The sequence below is a fragment of the Gorilla gorilla genome, chromosome 18 (genome assembly GCF_029281585.2).
Source record: "Gorilla gorilla gorilla isolate KB3781 chromosome 18, NHGRI_mGorGor1-v2.1_pri, whole genome shotgun sequence".
Classification (NCBI taxonomy): domain Eukaryota; kingdom Metazoa; phylum Chordata; class Mammalia; order Primates; family Hominidae; genus Gorilla; species Gorilla gorilla.
In genome coordinates, this window is record NC_073242.2 from 23248470 (window position 1) to 23266116 (window position 17647).

The following is a 17647-nucleotide window of genomic DNA, read 5'->3' on the forward strand; positions in this document are numbered from 1 at the left end:
CTGGCAACAGAGCAAGACTCCATCTCAAAAAAAAAAAAACGAAAACAAAAAAAACATAGTATCATCCCACTGTTGTAAAATAATTTCTATTTATTATAGCATTCCTTTAAAACTCGAGTGTCTGGGGGCCAGGCACGGTGGGTCAAACCTGTAATCCCAGCATTTTGGGAGGCTGAGGCGGATCACCTGATGTCAGGAGTTCGAGACCAACCTGGACAACATGTTGAAACCCCGTCTCTACTAAAAATACAAAAATTAGCTGGGTGTGGTGGCAGGTGCCTGTAATCCCAGCTACTCAGGAGGCAGGAAGCTGAGACAGGAGAATCGCTTGAACCCGGGAGGTAGAGGTTGCAGGGAGCTGAGATCACGCCATTGCACTCTAGCCTGGGCAACAAGAGTGAAGCTCCATCTCAAAAAAGTCTCAAAAAAAAAAATTGAGTATCTGTTACGTACTAATTGTTGAGGCTGCAACAGTGAGCAAGCCAGACAGGCAAGCCTGGTTCAGTGGCTCACCTCTGTAATCCCAGCACTTTGGGAGGCCAAGGGAGGTGGATCGCTTGAGCCCAGGAGTTTGAGATCAACCTAGGCAACACAGGGAGACCTTGTCTCCACAAAAAATTAAAAAAATTAGCCAGGCATGGTGATGCATGTCTGTGGTCCCAGCTGCTTGGGAAGCTGAGGTGGGATGACCAATTGAGCCCAGGAGGTCAAGGCTGCAGTGAGCTATGATCACACCACTACACTCCAGCCTGGGCAACAGAGTGAGACTCTGTTTCCCAAAAAAATGTAGCTCTTAGCTTAGGAAGAACCTAATCCTACTAAGTTCACAATTGGGGCCATCTCTTCCCATGACCTATCTAGTCTTTCAGTGTTACACGTATGTATGTATATATGTATGTATGTATGTATGTATGTATGTATGTATGTATGTATGTATTTATAGAGATGGGGTTTCACCGTGTTAGCCAGGGTGGTCTCGAACTCCTGACCTCATGATCTGCCCGCCTCGGCCTCCCAAAGTGCTGGGATTACAGGCGTGAGCCACTGCACCCGGCCTCAGTGTTACATTTAATCCTTTTGGTAAAACATAACAAATCATCTCTTATTTAAATAATTTGGGAGAGCTACTTTTCCCTTCAGCAAACAAATAAAGACAAAATATCAGCCTACATGGCCTGTAGGGTAAAAGTCCCAATATTAAGATCACATCCTTAGCAGATGAGGAAGAGTTAAAAGACAACACGGGTGCTTTTCAGTAGCATTCCCATCAAAGGATGGATAAGCATAAAAGCTGTCAGCTTCCCAGCACAAACTATCCCACCAATCCACCATGATTGCTCCCTCTGCCAGCCCATTTGCACGGTAGTCTCATCCCCTCTTATTCCCAATGGGACCTTATACCATCAGTTAGCTCTTCTTCCCTACATCTCAAAGGTCTCTCTTCTGGCTCTTTCTCCTGAACCCATAAACACATCAAAGTTCCTCTTAGCCTAAAAACAAAGTAAGAGGACCCTCCGCTGACCCTTTATAGATCTCTAATACCATTCCTCCTACCTTTCATAGACAAGCTGTTACACTTTTTCTTTTTGTCATTGTTTGAGACAGAGTCTCGCTCTGTCGCCCAGGCTGGAGTGCAATGGTGCAATCTTGGCTCACTGCAACCTCTGCCTCCTGGGTTCAAGCGATTCTCTGCCTCAACCTCCCGAGTAGCTGAGACTATAGGCGCCTGCCACCACTCCTGGCTAATTTTTGTATTTTTAGTAGAGACTGGGTTTCACCATTTTGGCCAGGCTGTCCTTTCTGCCCAGAATATCCTTTGCTTCTGCTTTGACCTACTTATCCCGCAAGGCTCAGCTAAATTGCCATCTCCCATGAAGTTTTTCTGGGACTCCTGGGTTGTCCAAACTGCTCAGCCTTGAGCTTCCATAATAGCACCTGGAACATATCCCTTACATTTTTTTTTTTTTAGCTTCCTTTTTTTTTAATTTGTCTCGCTCTGTTGCCCAGGCTGGAGTGCAGTGGTGCAATCTCTGCTCACTGCAATGTCTGCCTCCCAGGTTCAAGCGATTCTCCTGCCTCAGCCTCTCGAGTAGCTGGGATTACAGGTGTGTGCTACCACACCCAGCTACTTTTTGTATTTAAGAGACAATGTGTCACCATGTTGGCCAGGCCGGTCTCGAACTCCTAACCTCAAATGATCTGCCCACCTCGGCCTCCAAAGTGCTGGGATTATAGGTGTGTGCCACCATGCCGGGTCTGAAACATACCCCTTAAATTTAAAGTACAGTCCTGACTGCTTTATGCGACAGTCTCTCCCACTAGACTGTGTACTTCTCAATGGCAGAGGTCTCACAGCAATGATTTACATACCTACTGTGTCAAGCAGATGCTCAGTTTGTGCAACCATTACTGACTAGAATTACTTTGTGCCTTAGTTTTGTTAACTCTTGTTATTATCAAGATAATAATACAGGTTTCTCAAGGTTCATGAGTAAATTAAATCTTTACAAAAAGTTCTCCAGTATCTATGATACACTAGCAAATAATTTGAGGTTAAAAATTGTGGGTATAGAATTTGTAAAAGAGGCTGGGTGTGGAGGCTTACACCTGTAATCTTAGCATTTTGGGAGGGGATGCCACAGTGGGTAGATGGCTTGAGCCCAGGAGTTCGAGACCAGCCTGGGCAACATGGTGAGACTCTGTCTCACAAAAATTTTTTTTTAATTAGCTGGATATGGTAGCCCATACCTTAGTCCTAGCTACTGGGGAGGCTGAGGTTGGAGGATCGCCTGAGCGTGGGGAAGTTGAGACTGCAGTGAGCTGTGATACCACTGTACTCCAGCCTGTGCAACAGAGTGAGACTGTCTCAAAGAAAATATAACAGACATCCTTTGAAAAAAAAATTAAAAAAATACCAGAATTTGTAAATGAGCAAAAACTACAGTATCATAAAAATGTGTCTTTTTTGTGTGTGTGTGATCCACCCACCTCTTGTGATCCACCCGCCTCAGCTTCCCAAAGTGCTGGGATTATAGCACTGCACCTGGCCAAAAATGTGCCTTTTTTTTTTTTTCTGAGACAGAGTCTTGCTCTGTCCAGGCTGGAGCGCAGTGGTGTGATCTTAGCTCACTGCAACCTCCGCCTCCCGGGTTCAAGTGATTCTCCTGCCTCAGCCTCCCAAGTAGCTGGGACTACAGGCGTGTGCCACCATGCGCGGCTAATTTTGTGTATTTTTAGTAGAGATGGGGTTTCACTGTGTTAGCCAGGATGGTCTTGATCTCCTTACCTAGTGATCTGTCCACCTTGGCCTCCCAAAGTGCTGGGATTACAGGCGTGATCCACTGCGCCCGGCCCAAAAATTTGTCTTTAAAAAATATAATCTTCTTTGGCTGGGCACGGTAGCTCATCCCTGTAATCCCAGTACTTTGGGAGGCCGACATAGGCAGATCACCTAAGGTCAGGAGTTCCAGACCAGCCTGGCCAACACAGTGAAACCCTGTCTCTACAAAAAATATAAAAATTAGCCGGGTATAGTAGAGCACGCCTGTAATCCCAGCTACTCAGGAGGCTGAGGCATGAGAATCACTTGAACCTGGGAGGCGGTGGTTGCAGTGAGCCCAGATCACCCCACTGCACTCCAGCCTGGGTGATAGAGGGAGACTCCGTTCTAAAAAAAAAACAAATAACAAAAAACCAAGAAAAGAAAGAGCGGCAGTGGTTCATGCCTATAATCCCAGCACTTTGGGAGGTCAAAGCAGGTGGATCACTTGAGGTCAGGAGTTCAAGGCCTGCCTGACCAACATGGTGAGACCCCCATCTCTATTAAAATACAAAAATTAGCCAGGTGTGGTGGTGGGTGCCTGTAATCCCAGCTACTTGAGAGGCTGAGGCAGGGGAATCACTTAACCTGGGAGGCAGAGGTTGCAATGAGCCGAGATCATGCCACTGCACTCCCGCCTGGGTGACAGAGTGAGGCTCCATCTCAAAAAAAGGTGACTCTAGTGATAATGCAGCACTGGCATGAAGGACGCATGAGAATGAAAAAGAGTAAGAGTATCCCTAAATTAGGATATTTTAGTAGGTTTCATTTTATTTTAGTATGTATGTAAAAATAAAGTATTACAAATAGCACAAAAAGTATATTGCATATTAGTGTAGTAAGTTAACTGAACTGAAATTTACACTTACTAGGCAAAGACTATTGATTAAATATCCTGGTTGTATAATAATTAGTTCTTGCTTCTGCAAATGATCTTGAAAGAATGGGAAACAATAACATGCCAAGCAGAATGTATAAAAATAAATATTTATTGCCATTTGAAGCTTTATGTACACCTTTAAAAGCACATGTACAAATGTGGGAAAGTACAAAAATCAACCTAAAACCCTTTTTCTCAAAGTAAACATAAATGTACATCCAAGATCAGTGGTGCCACCATCATTAGAATAAAAAATAAGTCTGTCTGGACATAAACAAGCAATCATTTTAAGTGTCATTCAGATATTCTCCTTTATATTTAAAACTCCAAAAAATACTAAGAGGCCCAATATATCCAGAAAATTGTGTTTTCGCTTTACCCTAACTTATGAATAGTGGTATACAAATATATTTCCATCTTTTTGTCCAGCCAGCAAATGAGAGTCTGTACCCGACCATTTCACAAAAGACCAATGTTGGTCAGAGACAGGTGGGAGGAGGGCAGTACACTGACCGAGAAGTAAGTCCCAAATGGCAATTGTTCCAGAAGTCAAGATTGCTGCTGCACAGTGATCTTTCACGTCACCTTCCAGGAACCTGATAGCATACAAAGAAGATATAATTCAGATTACATATCCAAAAAACAATTAAAAAAAAAAAAAAGGTCAAAACCATGTTCCCAAAACCAGCAACAGACACAAAAATCCCTGTAACTATGAATGCCTACATTTGCAGCCTTAGAGGTCTGTTGGCTATTGTGTTGCAGTTTTGGACAGAATCACATGTCCAGTTCCTGCCAATCTCTCTGATGCATCTTGTAGCAATTGAAGGCTGGCGCACAGTGGCCTTCCTTCCACTCTCCATCACTCTGGCCAAACTCAGTCCCAACTCAGTGTCACTGCTCTTGCCATTCTTTCTCCCTGACAGGCTCTCACCCCAGCTCTTAGCATGGCTGAGTTCTTGTCATCATTCAGGCCTGTTATGTCCATAGAAAGGTCACCCCTAATCCTCTATCTCAGGCAGTGTGCACACACATACGGGATCTGTTCCATCTTTATGACATATATGTTTTTATCTTCATTGCACTTTTCACTATTTGAGATTATCCTGTTTCCATATTCAGTGGGAATTTCCCCCATAAAAGATGCCATCTATGAAGCAGAAACCTACCTGGTTGCCTTTTTCATTTAGACAAGGGCTCTGCATTCAGCTACCTGGGTTTAAATTCTAACTCTACAAAGTAAGAGCTGTGCAACCCTGGGCAAATTATTTAACTTTATCAGTACAATAGGGATGATTTTAAGAGCACATACTTGACAGGACTGTGGTGAGGTTAAATGAAACAGTTCCTATAAAAGGCTTAGCGCAGTGCCTGGCACACAGGAGGTGCTCAATAAAAATTAGCTATTATTAGCCGGGTGTGGTGGCTCACGCCTGTAATCCCAGCACTTTGGGAGGCCAAGGCGGGTGGATCACCTGAGGTTGGGAGTTTGAGACCAGCCTGGCCAACATGGAGAAACCCAGTCTCTACTAAAAATACAAAATTAGCCAGGCGTGGTGGCACATGCCTGTAATCCCAGCTACTCGGGAGGCTGAAGCACAAGAATTGCTTGAACATGGGAGGTGGAGGTTGCAGTGAGCCAAGATCGTGCCACTGCACTCCAACCTGGGCGATAAAGTGAGACCCTGTCTCCAAAAAAAAAATTAGCTGTTATTGTGGCCAGGCCTGGTGGCTCACGCCGGTAATCCCAGAACTTCGGGAGGCCAAGGCAGGCAGATCACCTGAGGTAAGGAGTTCACGACTAGCCTGGCCAACATGGTGAAACCCGGTCTCTACTAAAAATACAAAAATTAGCTGGGCATGGTGGCACGTGCCTGTAATCCCAGCTACTAGGGGGGCTGAGGCAAGAGGATCGCTTGAACCTGGGAGGCAGAGGTTGCAGTGAGCTGAGATCATGCCACTGCACTCCAGCCTGGGCAACAGAGAGAAACTCCGTCTCAAAAAAAAAAAATTAGCTATTATTATTATTCACTGCTGTATCACTGGTGCCTGAGGCATGGCCAGCTCTCAAAAGGATATTATATGAATGAACTGCATGATACTTTTTATCCCTGGTTCCCACCCAACTTTGCGTACCTAACTCCTAACTTATCTTTGGAAACTCCCTAAGGTTTTCTTTGACAGTCTCTCCCCAACCCTCTACTGCCAATTAAGGTGCCCACCTCTCCACTCTTGTGCTCTCAAACAGTGCAAGCTTCATGTATTTTATTTTGTGCACTGAACAACAGTCACTAGTTTTCCCTTCTAATTTCCATAAAATTAGAAATGTGTTTTTTTTGTTTGTTTGTTTGTTTTTGAGACAGAGCCTTGCTCTGTCACCCAGGCTGAAGTGCAATGGCGAGATCTCAGCTCACTGCAACCTCTGCCTCCCAGTTTCAAGTGACTCTCCTGTCTCAGCCTCCCCAATAGCTGGGATTACTGGTGCACACCATCGCACCCAGCTCATTTTTGTATTTTTAGTGGAGACAGGGTTTCACCATGTTGGCCAGGCTGGTCGCGAACTCCTGACCTCAAGTGATCTGCCCGCCTCGGCTTCCCAAAGTGCTGGGATTACAGGCATGAGCCACCAAGCCCGGCCAGAAACAGCAGTGTTTTGCTATGGTCTGAATGCTTGTGTCCTCCCAAGATTAATCTGTTGAAACCTAATCACCAATGTGATGGTATTAGGAGGTGGGGCTTTTGAGAAGTGATTGGTGGTTTTGTAAAACAGGCCCCAGAAAGCTGCCTTCTACCATGTGAGGACACATCTATGAGCCAGGAAACGGGCTCTCACCAGACAGTGAATCCACCTGCACCTTGATCTTGGACTTCCCAGCCAAAAGAATGGTAAGAAATACACTTTGTTGTTTAAAGGCTACCCAGTCTGTGGTATTTTGTTGTAGCAGCCTAATAGAACTAAGATATGCTTCCTACAGGATTGGTACCAAACAGGCTTTCAAGGATTCCTGAACAGATGAGTTTGAAAAGTGACAAAGGAAATGCTTGACCAAGCAGTTATCTTTATCTTTAATCTCTAGGGCCAACGACTATCGTTCTCTCTTCAAATCCAAGGAAGCAAGTTTTATATGAAAGCACATACTGCAGATGATAGTTCTGAGGTTCTTAGGTTCTTAAAAAAAAAAAAAATTAGCCAAGCGTGGTGGCATGTACCTGTAGTCCCAGCTACTTGGGAAGCTGAGATGGGAAGATGGTGTGAACCCGGGAGGCAGAGTTGCAGTGAGCTGAGATTGTGCCACTGCACTCCAGCCTGGGCAACAAAGCAAGACCCTGCAGAAGTGTCACAGCTAGCTAAGTGCATAGGGATAGAGAATGTCTTTTAGAACATGCACTTATCAAATAAACTTTGCATAAGGTCCAAAAAAACATGTATTGTAACTGTGTGCATTATCCTTGTGAGTTATTAAAGTCAGACCTTGTTTTCTTGATTCACTTCAGCCCAGGCTGCAGTGCAGTGGTACAATCTCGGCTCACTGCAACCTCTCCCTCCCGGGTTCAAGCGATTATCCTGCCTCAGCCTCCTGAGTAGCTGGGATTACAGGCACGCACTACCATGCCCAGCTAATTTTTGTATGTTAGTAGAGACGGGGTTTCACCGTGTTGGTCAGGCTGGTCTCGAACTCCTGATCTCGTGATCCGCCTGCCTCGGCCTCCCAAAGTGCTGGGATTACAGGCGTGAGCCACTGCACCCTGCTTTTTTTTCATTTTTTATTTTTTGAGACGGAGTCTCGCTCTGTCTCCCAGGCTAGAGTGCAGTGGCACGATCTCGGCTCACTGCAACCTCTGCCTCCCAGGTTCAAGTGACCCCAGCCTCCCGAGTAGCTGGGATTATAGGTGCCTGCCACTGTGCCCAGCTAATTTTTGTATTTTTAGTAGAGACGGGGTTTCACCATCTTGGCCAGGCTGGTGAACTCCTGACCTCATGATGCACCTGCCTCAGCCTCCCAAAGTGCTGGGATTACAGGCGTGAGCCACTGCCTGGCCAGATAAATACTTATCTATAGATAAATATAAACTGCCTGCATGATAGAGGCTCAGTCAAACTCAGTCAGATTTCAAAGTAAAGATGTCTTCCTAAAGTACCTTAAATTTTCCTTAATTTAGGTTTAGGGAAAGAACATAAATTATGTTTTTTAAATACAGAACGTTCATTACTCTTTATGTGAATTTTTTTTTTTTTTTTTTTTTGAGACAGGGTCTTGCTCTGTTGCCAGGCTTGAGTGAGGTGGTATGATTTCAGCTCACTGCAGCCTCCACCTCCCAGGTTCAAGCCATCCTCCCACCTCAGCCTCCCGAGTAGCTGGAAGTACAGGTGCATGCCAGCATGTTTGGCTAATATATATATATATATATATATATATATATATTTTTTTTTTTTTTTTTTTTTTTGGTAGAGACTGGGTCTTGCTCTGTTGTCCAAGTTGGTCTCAAACTCCTGGGCTCAAGCTCTCCTCCCACCTTGACCTCCCAAAGTGCTGGGATTACAGGCATGATCCACCATGCGCTGCCAAAATATTTACCTTAGGGGAAAAAACAGGGCTTGAATAAACACTATTAAAAACCTATATAACCCCATACTAGTAGAGATCAGGATGCAGGGAATCTGGGGTTTGACTCAAGTCCACTCATCTTCATCCTACTTCTGAATATTCCTATCATGATATATAGTATTTCATGTTTTCCATTCTTCTAAGTGACACAAAAATATCTAGTTTTTGTGTTTGCACAGTGCCTTTCAGAATGTCCCACCCATAGAGTAGCAGTTATGCACACTTGCCTGCCAGCCTGCCCTGGAGGAAGACAGTACAGCATCACACCCACGCTGAGAGTCGTCTTAGGGTTAATCACAATGAGCTGAAACACAGGGCTTCGCAACGACTCACTCTCTTTGGCACAGGGATGACTCAGGACAATAAAGAGAAGCCCCTAATTTCAGAGAAAAATAAATATCCCAAATAGACTGTCAAGAGTATGTCAGGAAAAATAAAGATCTGGCAGAGACAAAAACCAAACAATTAAAGCAATGACCGATAGGCTCTGAAGTATCCAGGATTTAACCACTGGCTTGATTTTTTTCCCTGCCGTCTAGGAACTGTTGAGATTATTACTGGACTGGACTTCTGGCTTCTTCTTCTTCTTCTTTTTTTTTTTTAGAGACAAGGCCTTCCTGTGTTACCCAGGCTGTTGTTGGAACACCTGGCCTCACGGGATCCTCCCACCTCAGCCTCCCAAAGTGTTGGGATTACAGACGTCAGCCACCGAGCTCAGCCAACTTCTAGCTTTAGCTTCTCCTGCTTCCGGTTCCCAGTGTTTATTTTAGCCAGTCTTGCCAGGCATGAATCTGATTCATCCATTTCCTTCCCCTTAGATAGTACTACATTTCATGCCATTCATTTGGGGAAATATTGGCAAAGAAAGAATGAGGACACACATGTGCAGGGAGTGCTCAAATTAGAAATATTCATTTGTAAATTGGTTTTTGAACATTCAGAACATGTTTTCCCATAAAAACAATCTTGTACATGGTGGCTGGTTTCTCAGACCAGCCCACAATAGCCTATTTAAAACCCTGACACTACTATTCTCTATGAATAAGGGTGACCAAAAAAAGATACCATCACCTATGGCTGTTTCTGTGAGAAAATGTGTTAAAGTTCTCTCCTGGCTTTAAAATTACAGGCTCTAATAATAATATTACTGTATGTATATATATATGTATATATATACGTATATATGTATATATATGTGTATATATATACGTATATATATACGTATATATGTGTGTGTGTATATATATGTATATATATATACACACATACAGATTTTTTTTTTTTGAGACGGAGTTTCGCTCTTGTTGCCCAGGCTGGAGTGCAATGGTGCGATCTCAGCTCACTGCAACCTCCACCTCCCAGGTTCAAGTGATTCTCCTGCCTCAGCCTCCCAAGTAGCTGGGATTACAGGTATGCGCCACCATGCCTGGCTAATTTTTGTATTTTTAGTAGAGACAGGGTTTCACCACGTTGATCAGGATGGTCTCGATCTCCTGACCTTGTGATCCACCCACCTCAGCCTCCCAAAGGGCCGGGATTATAGGCGTGAGCCACGGCGTCAGGTCAAATGATTGAATTTATTAATGAAAATAAAATATTTTTATATTTAGAAAACAACTGAGGTAACTCAGGAGGCCGAGGCAGTAGGATAGCTTGAGACAAGCCTGGGAAACACAGCTGAAGACCTCATCATCTAAAAAAATTAAATTAAAAGTTAGCTGGGTGCTGTGGCTCATGCCATGTAATACCATCAACTTGGCAGGCTGAGTGGGGAGGATCGCTTGAGCCCAAGAACTCAAGGCTATAGTGAGCTATGATGGTGCCACTGACCTACAGCCTGAATGACAGAGTGAGACCCTATCTCTAAAAGGGAAAAAAACTGAGGATTTAAAAATGTTAAATGCTATACAGTTAAGAAGAGGCTGACAAACTATGGCCCACCAGGTAAATCTAACCCAACACATTTTTTTTTTTTGAGACGGAGTCTTGCACTGTCGCCCAGGCTGGTGTGCAGTGGTGCGATGTCTGCTCACTGCAAGCTCTGCCTCCTGGGTTCACGCCATTCTCCTGCCTCAACCTCCCGAGTAGCTAGAACTACAGGCGCCTGCCACCACGCCCGGCTAATTTTTTGTACTTTTAGTAGAGCGGGGTTTCACTGTGTTAGCCAGGATGGTCTCGATCTCCTGACCTCAGGATCCGCCCGCCTTGGCCTCCCAAAGTGCTGGGATTACAGGCGTGAGCCACCGCGCCCGGCCACCCAACACTTTTTTTGGGGGGATAGGGTCTCACTGTCACCTAGGCTGGAGTGCAGTGGCATAATCAGCTCACTGCAGCCTTGAATTCCTGGCCTCAAGCAATCCTTCCTCCTTAGCCTCCCAAAGCACTGGAATTACAGCTGTGAGCCATCATGCCTGGCCCCAGTGCTTATTTTTCCATGGCCAATAAACTAAGAATGTTTTTCAGATTTTGAAATGGCTGAGAAACATCAGAAAAATAACATTTTGTGACATGCCAAAATTAACATATGAAGTTCAAGTTTCAGTCTCCATAAAGTTTTATTAGAACACAACTACATCCATCCATTTGCATACAGTCTATGGCTGATTTGGGGCCACAATGGCAGAGTTGAGTATGTAAAACAGAGATTGTAAGGCCAGCACAGCTGAAAGTATTTGCCGTCTGGTCATATATGGAAAAAGTTTATCAATCCCTGCACTAAACAGTTAAATAAATAATACAATGTTATTTCTTTTTTTTTTTTTTGAGACAGAGACTTGCTTTTTCGCCAGGCTGGAGTGCAGTGGCAGGATGTCGTCTCACTGCAACCTCCGCCTCCTGGATTCAAGCAATCTCCTGCCTCAGCCTCCCAACTAACTGGGACTACAGGTGCGCACCACCATGCCCAGCTAATTTTTGTATTTTTAGGAGAGATGGAGTTTCACCATGTTGGCCAGGATGGTCTCAATATCCTGACCTCGTGATCTGCCCGCCTCGGCCTCCCAAAGTGCTGGGATTACAGGTGTGAGCCACCATGCCTGGCATAAAATATTATTTCTGAAGATTGGCTTTATGGGGGACTTTTACTTACTATCTTACACATGTCTGTGTGAAATGTTTTAATATCAAGTGGGTATTGATGTTGTAATATAAAAGGTATAACATTATTTAAATGCTTAATAAGTAAATTCTAGGCCAGGCATGGTGGCTTACGCCTGTAATCCCAGCATTTTGGGAGCGTGAGGCAGGTGGATCACAAAGTCAGGAGCTCAAGACCAGCCTGGCCAACTTGGTGACATCCCGTCTCTACTAAAGATACAAAAAAATTAGCCAGGCATGGCGGCAGGCACACCTGTAATCCCAGCTACTTGGGAGGCTGAGGCACAGAATTGCTTGAACCTGGCAGGCGGAGGTTGCAGTGAGCCGACATCACACCACTGCACTCCAGCCTGGGTGACAGAGCAAGAATCTTGTCTCAAAAAAAAAGTAAATTCTAGAGATGAATTCAACTGTCAGTCTATCTATCTATCTATCTATCTATCTATCTATCTATCTATCTATTCATTGTTGTTGTTGTTCTTTTTTTTTGAGACAGAGTCTTCCTCTGTCGCCCAGGCTAGAGTGCAATGGCACGATCTTGGCTCACTGCAACCTCCGCCTCCAGGTTGAAGTGATTCTCCTGCCTTGGCCTCCTGAGTAGCTGGGATTATAAGCACCTGCCACCATGCCCGGCTAATTTTTGTATTTTTTAGTAGAGACAGGGTTTCATCATGTTGGTCAGGCTGGGTCTTGAACTCCTGACCTCAGGTGATCCACCTGCCTCAGCCTCCCAAAGTGCGGGGATTACAGGCGTGAGCCACCATGCCCAGCCTAGTTATTATTATTATTAATTATTATTATTATTATTATTATTATTTTTGAGATGGAGTTTTGCTCTTGTCACTCAGGTTGGAGTGCAGTGGCACACTCTTGGCTCACTACAACCTCTGCCCCCTGGGTTCAAGCAATTCTCCTGCCTTAGCTTCCCTAGTAGTTGGGACTACAGGCGCACACACCACACCCATGTAAATTTTGTATTTTTAGTAGAGACAGGGTTTCACCATGTTGGCCAGGCTGGTCTTGAATTCCCGACCTCAGGTGATCCACCCACCTTGGCCTCTCAAAGTGTTGAGATTACAGGCGTGAGCCACTGCACCTGGACTATTAGTTATTTTTGGGACAGGGTCTCACTCTATCGCCCAGGCTGGAGTACAGTGGTGCCATCATGGCTCACTACAGCCTGGAACACCTGGGCTCCAGTGATCCTCTCACTGGAGAAGCTGGTATTACAGGCATGTGCCACTACACCTGGCCACAACTGTCTTATTTAAAGGAGGACAAAGGTTAGGCTCAAGATTATGTGTTGGATTATATAAGATCACACAACTTTTAAGTTCAATTCCACAGATCCTACTAGGCTAGGGAAAGATGTGGTCTTTGTGTTCAGAGCCTCTGGATGCTGATCCTCTCACTGTAATCACCAGGCAAGTCAGTCTCTACACAAATGCTGAGCCTGCTGCCATTGTCTCTGCTCATGGCTTCAACAGTGAATAATCAAGTAGTTATTCATTACTCCTAGACAACTACTTTCCCACTGTAACTAGATTGTGAGTCAAGGCTTTTTATTTATTTATTTATTTATTTTGAGACAGAGTCTTGCTCTGTCACCCAGGCTGGAGTGCAGTGGCGCGATCTCGGCTCACTGCAACCTCCACCTCCTGGGTTCAAGCAATTCTTCCTGCCTCAGCCTCCTGAGTAGCTGGGATTACAGGTGCCTGACATGACATCTGGCTAATTTTTGTAGTTTTAGTAGAGATGGGGTTTTACCATGTTGGCCAGGCTGGTCTCGAACTACTGACCTCACATGATACACCCACATCGGCCTCCCAAAGTGCTGGGATTATAGGTGTGAGCCACCATGCCAGGCCAAGACTTTTTTTTTTTTTTTTTTTTTTTGAGACAGGTTCTCACTCTGTTGCCCAGGCTGGAGTACAGCAGTGTGATCATGGCTTACCACAGCCTCGACCTCCTGGGCTCCAGGGATCCCCTGAACTCAGCCTCCTGAGTAGCTGGGACTACAGCTGCATGCCACCATGCCTGGCTAATTTTTGTCTTTTTTTACAGTGATGGGGTTTTGCCACATTGCCCAAGCTAAAACTTTTTTTTTTTTCTTTTTGTTTTTTGAGACGGAGTCTCGCTCTGTCGCCCAGGTTGGAGTGCAATCATGCAATCTCGGCTCACTGCAACCTCTGCCTCCTGGGTTCAAGCAATTCTCTTTCCTCAGTCTCCCAAGTAGCTGGGATTAGAGGCGTGCACCACCACGCCCAGCTAATTTTTGTATTTTTAGTAGAGGTGGGCTTTCACCATATTGGTCAGGCTGGTCTCAAACTCCTTACCTCAGGTGTTCCACCCACCTTGGCCTCCCAAAGCATTTTTTTTTATTAATACAAAATATTTTATATATTTATGGGGTACATGTATTTGTTATGTGCACAAAGTATATAATGATCAAGGCGGGGTATTTGGGGTACCCATCACCTCGAGAATCTATCATTTCTATGTATTGGGAACATTTCAAGTCCTTTCTTCTAGCTACTTTGAAATATATAGCACATTGTTGCTAACTACAGTCATTCTACTCTGCTACTGAATATTGGAGCTTATTTCTTATTTCTAACTGTATGTTTGTACCCACTAGCCGACTATTAGTGCAAGAGCTGAGTAACTGTATTTATTTCTGTGTGAGAAGACTAAAGCCTAAGAGTAAAGCATGTTAGCTGGGCACTGTGGCTCACATCTGTAATCCCAGCACTTTGGGAGGCTGAGGCGGGTGGATCACCTGAGGTCAGGAGTTCGAGACAAGCCTGGCCAACATGGCAAAACCCCATCTCTACTAAAAATACAAAAATTAGCCGGGCGTGGTGGCGGGCACCTGTAATCCCAGCTACTCGGAAGGCTGAGGCAGGACAATTAATTGAACCTAGAAGGCAGAGGTTGCAGTGAGCTGAGATCACGCCATTGCACTCCAGCCTGGGCAACAAGAGCAAAACTCCATCTCAAAAAAAAAAAAAAAAAAGTATTTCTGGGATCATTGGATCATTTAATCATCCTTCCTAAGGCTACTTAAACATGGCAATGTGGCTGGGAGTCAAGTCTGATAACAGGCATAATAGTTCTCAGTTCAAATCCACAGCTAGAAATAAATATTTGCCCTCAGATCCTACAGCCAGAAAATTTACCAAGCAATCACTGTACCAACACTTATTTTCATCCTAAATTTCAAGAAAGGACAAACATTGCTATCCAGTTTTGAAAAAAGACGCCACAGGGAAGGTTTGTTCATTACTGCTTATGACTTACTGCTCTCACTTAATGAGACCAACAGTAACACACAAAGTGGTCCCAGCCAGTCATTACTTACCATTTCAGAATAGGCTTTGTGACAGACTGAAGCTTGGTAAGAATCATCAATGTGCATCTTTTTCAGGAGTTGACCAGTTTTTAAATTCCTTAGATAACAAAAATAAATAAGCTGATCACATTCTTCCAACAAACCAGTTTTCAGAAAATATTTTCTTATTCATCATAGCATGTCTTAGGAGGTGACCAGGGAAAAAACTAAGAGCTCCTTAGTTTTCTTTAGTCATAGATTTAGGTAAAAGTAGAACTGTGGGTTAATTTTGCCAATAGTTTCATTTGATAGTTCAGCCTTAGATTAAATCTACTATGCCCCTAGGGATAAATCTCTCCAAATTCCATGAGGAAGGTTCCATCATCTCATTCAACCTGGTATTGAAATCAGGCACATGGTATAGCAGTATCATGATTTTGTGACACTTCTTGTTATGTCTAAATTTTCCATGGAAGACAACGGCCAGGAAACCAAATTTTGTAGGGCAAGAGACTACACCTAAAAGAGAGTTACAATTATATCTCTATTACATGTATTTATACTACAACTAGACCAAAATAATGGATAGAAGGAAAGATTGAAGTGGGGTAGGAAGAGAGGGGTGAATATAAAGAAGAAAAAAGATAAAGTTTGTTGGAATCACTTCCCAGCTTTTTTTTTTTTTTTTGAGATGGAGTCTCGCTCTGTCACCCAGGCTGAGTGCAGTGGTGCCATCTTGGGTCACTGCAATCTCCACCTCCCAGGTTCCAGCAATTCTTCCACCTCAGCCTTCCAAGTAGCTGGGATTACAGGCACCCACCACCATGCCTGGCTAATTTCTGTATTTTTAGTAGAGGCAGGGTTTCACCAGGTTGGCCAGGCTGGTCTTGAACCCCTGACCGTAGGTGATCCACCTGCCTCGGCCTCCCAAAGTGCTGGGATTACAGGCACGAGCCACTGCACCTGACCTGCTCCCCAGCTTTATTGAGGATTTGTGACACTGATAACTGCTTTGTCATGATACTCTATTTTTTTTGTTTTTGGAGCTTAGGGTCTCGCTCCATTGCCCAAGCTGGAGTGTGGTGGCGTGATCATGACTCACTATAGCCTTGACCTCTGGGGCTCAAGCGATCCTCCCACCTCACTGCCCCAAGTAGTTGGGACTACAGCTGCGTGCCACCATGCCTGAATAATTTTTTAATTTTTTGTAGAGACAGGGTTTCACTATATTGCCCAGGCTGGTCTTGAACTCCTGGGCTCAAGCAATCCTCCCACCTCAGCCTCCCAAAGTGCTGGGATTACAGGTGTGAGAGACTGCACCTGGTTCATGTTACTCTGTTGATGAAAAACTTTCAGTTGGCTCCCATTAGCCACAACATGAAGTCCAAGTTCTTTTTTTTTTTTGAGATGGAGTTTTGTTCTTGTTGCCTAGGCTGGAGTGCAATGGCACAGCCTCGGCTCACTGCAACCTCTGCCTCCCAGGTTCAAGCAATTCTCCTGCCTCAGCCTCCTGAGTAGCAGGGATTACAGGCAGGCGCCACCACACCCAGCTAATTTTTGTATTTTTAGTAGACACGGGGTACACCATGTCAGCCAGGCTGGTCTCAAACTCCTGACCTCAGGTGATCCACCCGCCTTGGCCTCCCAAAGTGCTGGAATTACAGGCGTGAGCCACCGCGCCCGGTGGTATTTATAACTCTCATGAATCCAGCAGTGCAATATTACATTATCACTCATTGCTCCATTTCCTGAAATCTTTCTGCCTGAAGAACATATGCATTTCCTTGACTCTAGACTTTGCTCAAGCTATGCCTTCCAATGACCCCTGCTCCCCCAACTCCCTGCCACCCATTACAGAAGAGTTCCCATCCCTGTTACTGACGAATTCCCATCCATTTCTTAGAGCCTAGTTATATCCCACCCCCTCCAAGCTGCATGAACTCACTTGAGACTACAGCAGTCCACAGTCATCTCCTCTCCTTTAATTTTGTCCATATACCTCATTTGGTATGCAATATACTACTGGCAATACTGTATCATGTATTCACTCAACAAATACAGAATTCTATGGGCCAGATACTGTGTATAAAAAACTGAAGAAGGAAAATTAAATTTTTATATGCATATGCAAAGTTTTCCTCCTATCAGGGACACCAGATGGGTGTCCTACAGAGTTTCATACATGGTCTGTATTTAGTAATTGTTCTTTCCTCAAATCCCAAATCACTTTGACCTTATGTGAATTGTAAAAAGGATTGTACTGAAATTGTAGGCTTTGATTGTAAAGGCATCTTATTTACCTACTAGATTATAGGGGCCCTGGGACCAGGATTCATATCTGATTCATCTCTGCGTCTCTCACAGAGAATGGGACATAAGTAGAGACCCAGATACCTACTGAATGTTTGGAAGAT

At 44.4% G+C, this 17647-nt stretch overlaps 1 protein-coding gene across 5 annotated transcripts in view; it reads right to left on the minus strand.

The window, feature by feature from the left end:
- Positions 1 to 4290: 4290 nt before the first annotated feature.
- The window catches only part of PALB2 (partner and localizer of BRCA2), a 37689-nt gene continuing 24332 nt past the window's right edge, over positions 4291 to 17647 (minus strand). For 2 of the 5 annotated variants that reach the window (XM_019012244.4, XM_063700044.1), the window contains 3 exons: positions 15264 to 15351; positions 9034 to 9182; positions 4291 to 4795 (listed from right to left, as the gene is read on the minus strand). In XM_019012244.4, the coding sequence (XP_018867789.3) occupies positions 4585 to 4795; positions 9034 to 9182; positions 15264 to 15351 (448 nt within the window). In that variant the 3' untranslated portion in view covers positions 4291 to 4584. Of the gene's footprint in view, positions 4796 to 9033; positions 9183 to 15263; positions 15352 to 17647 lie in introns of those variants that run through there. The other 3 variants (XM_055365502.2, XM_055365503.2, XM_063700043.1) reach the window with 3 other exon arrangements.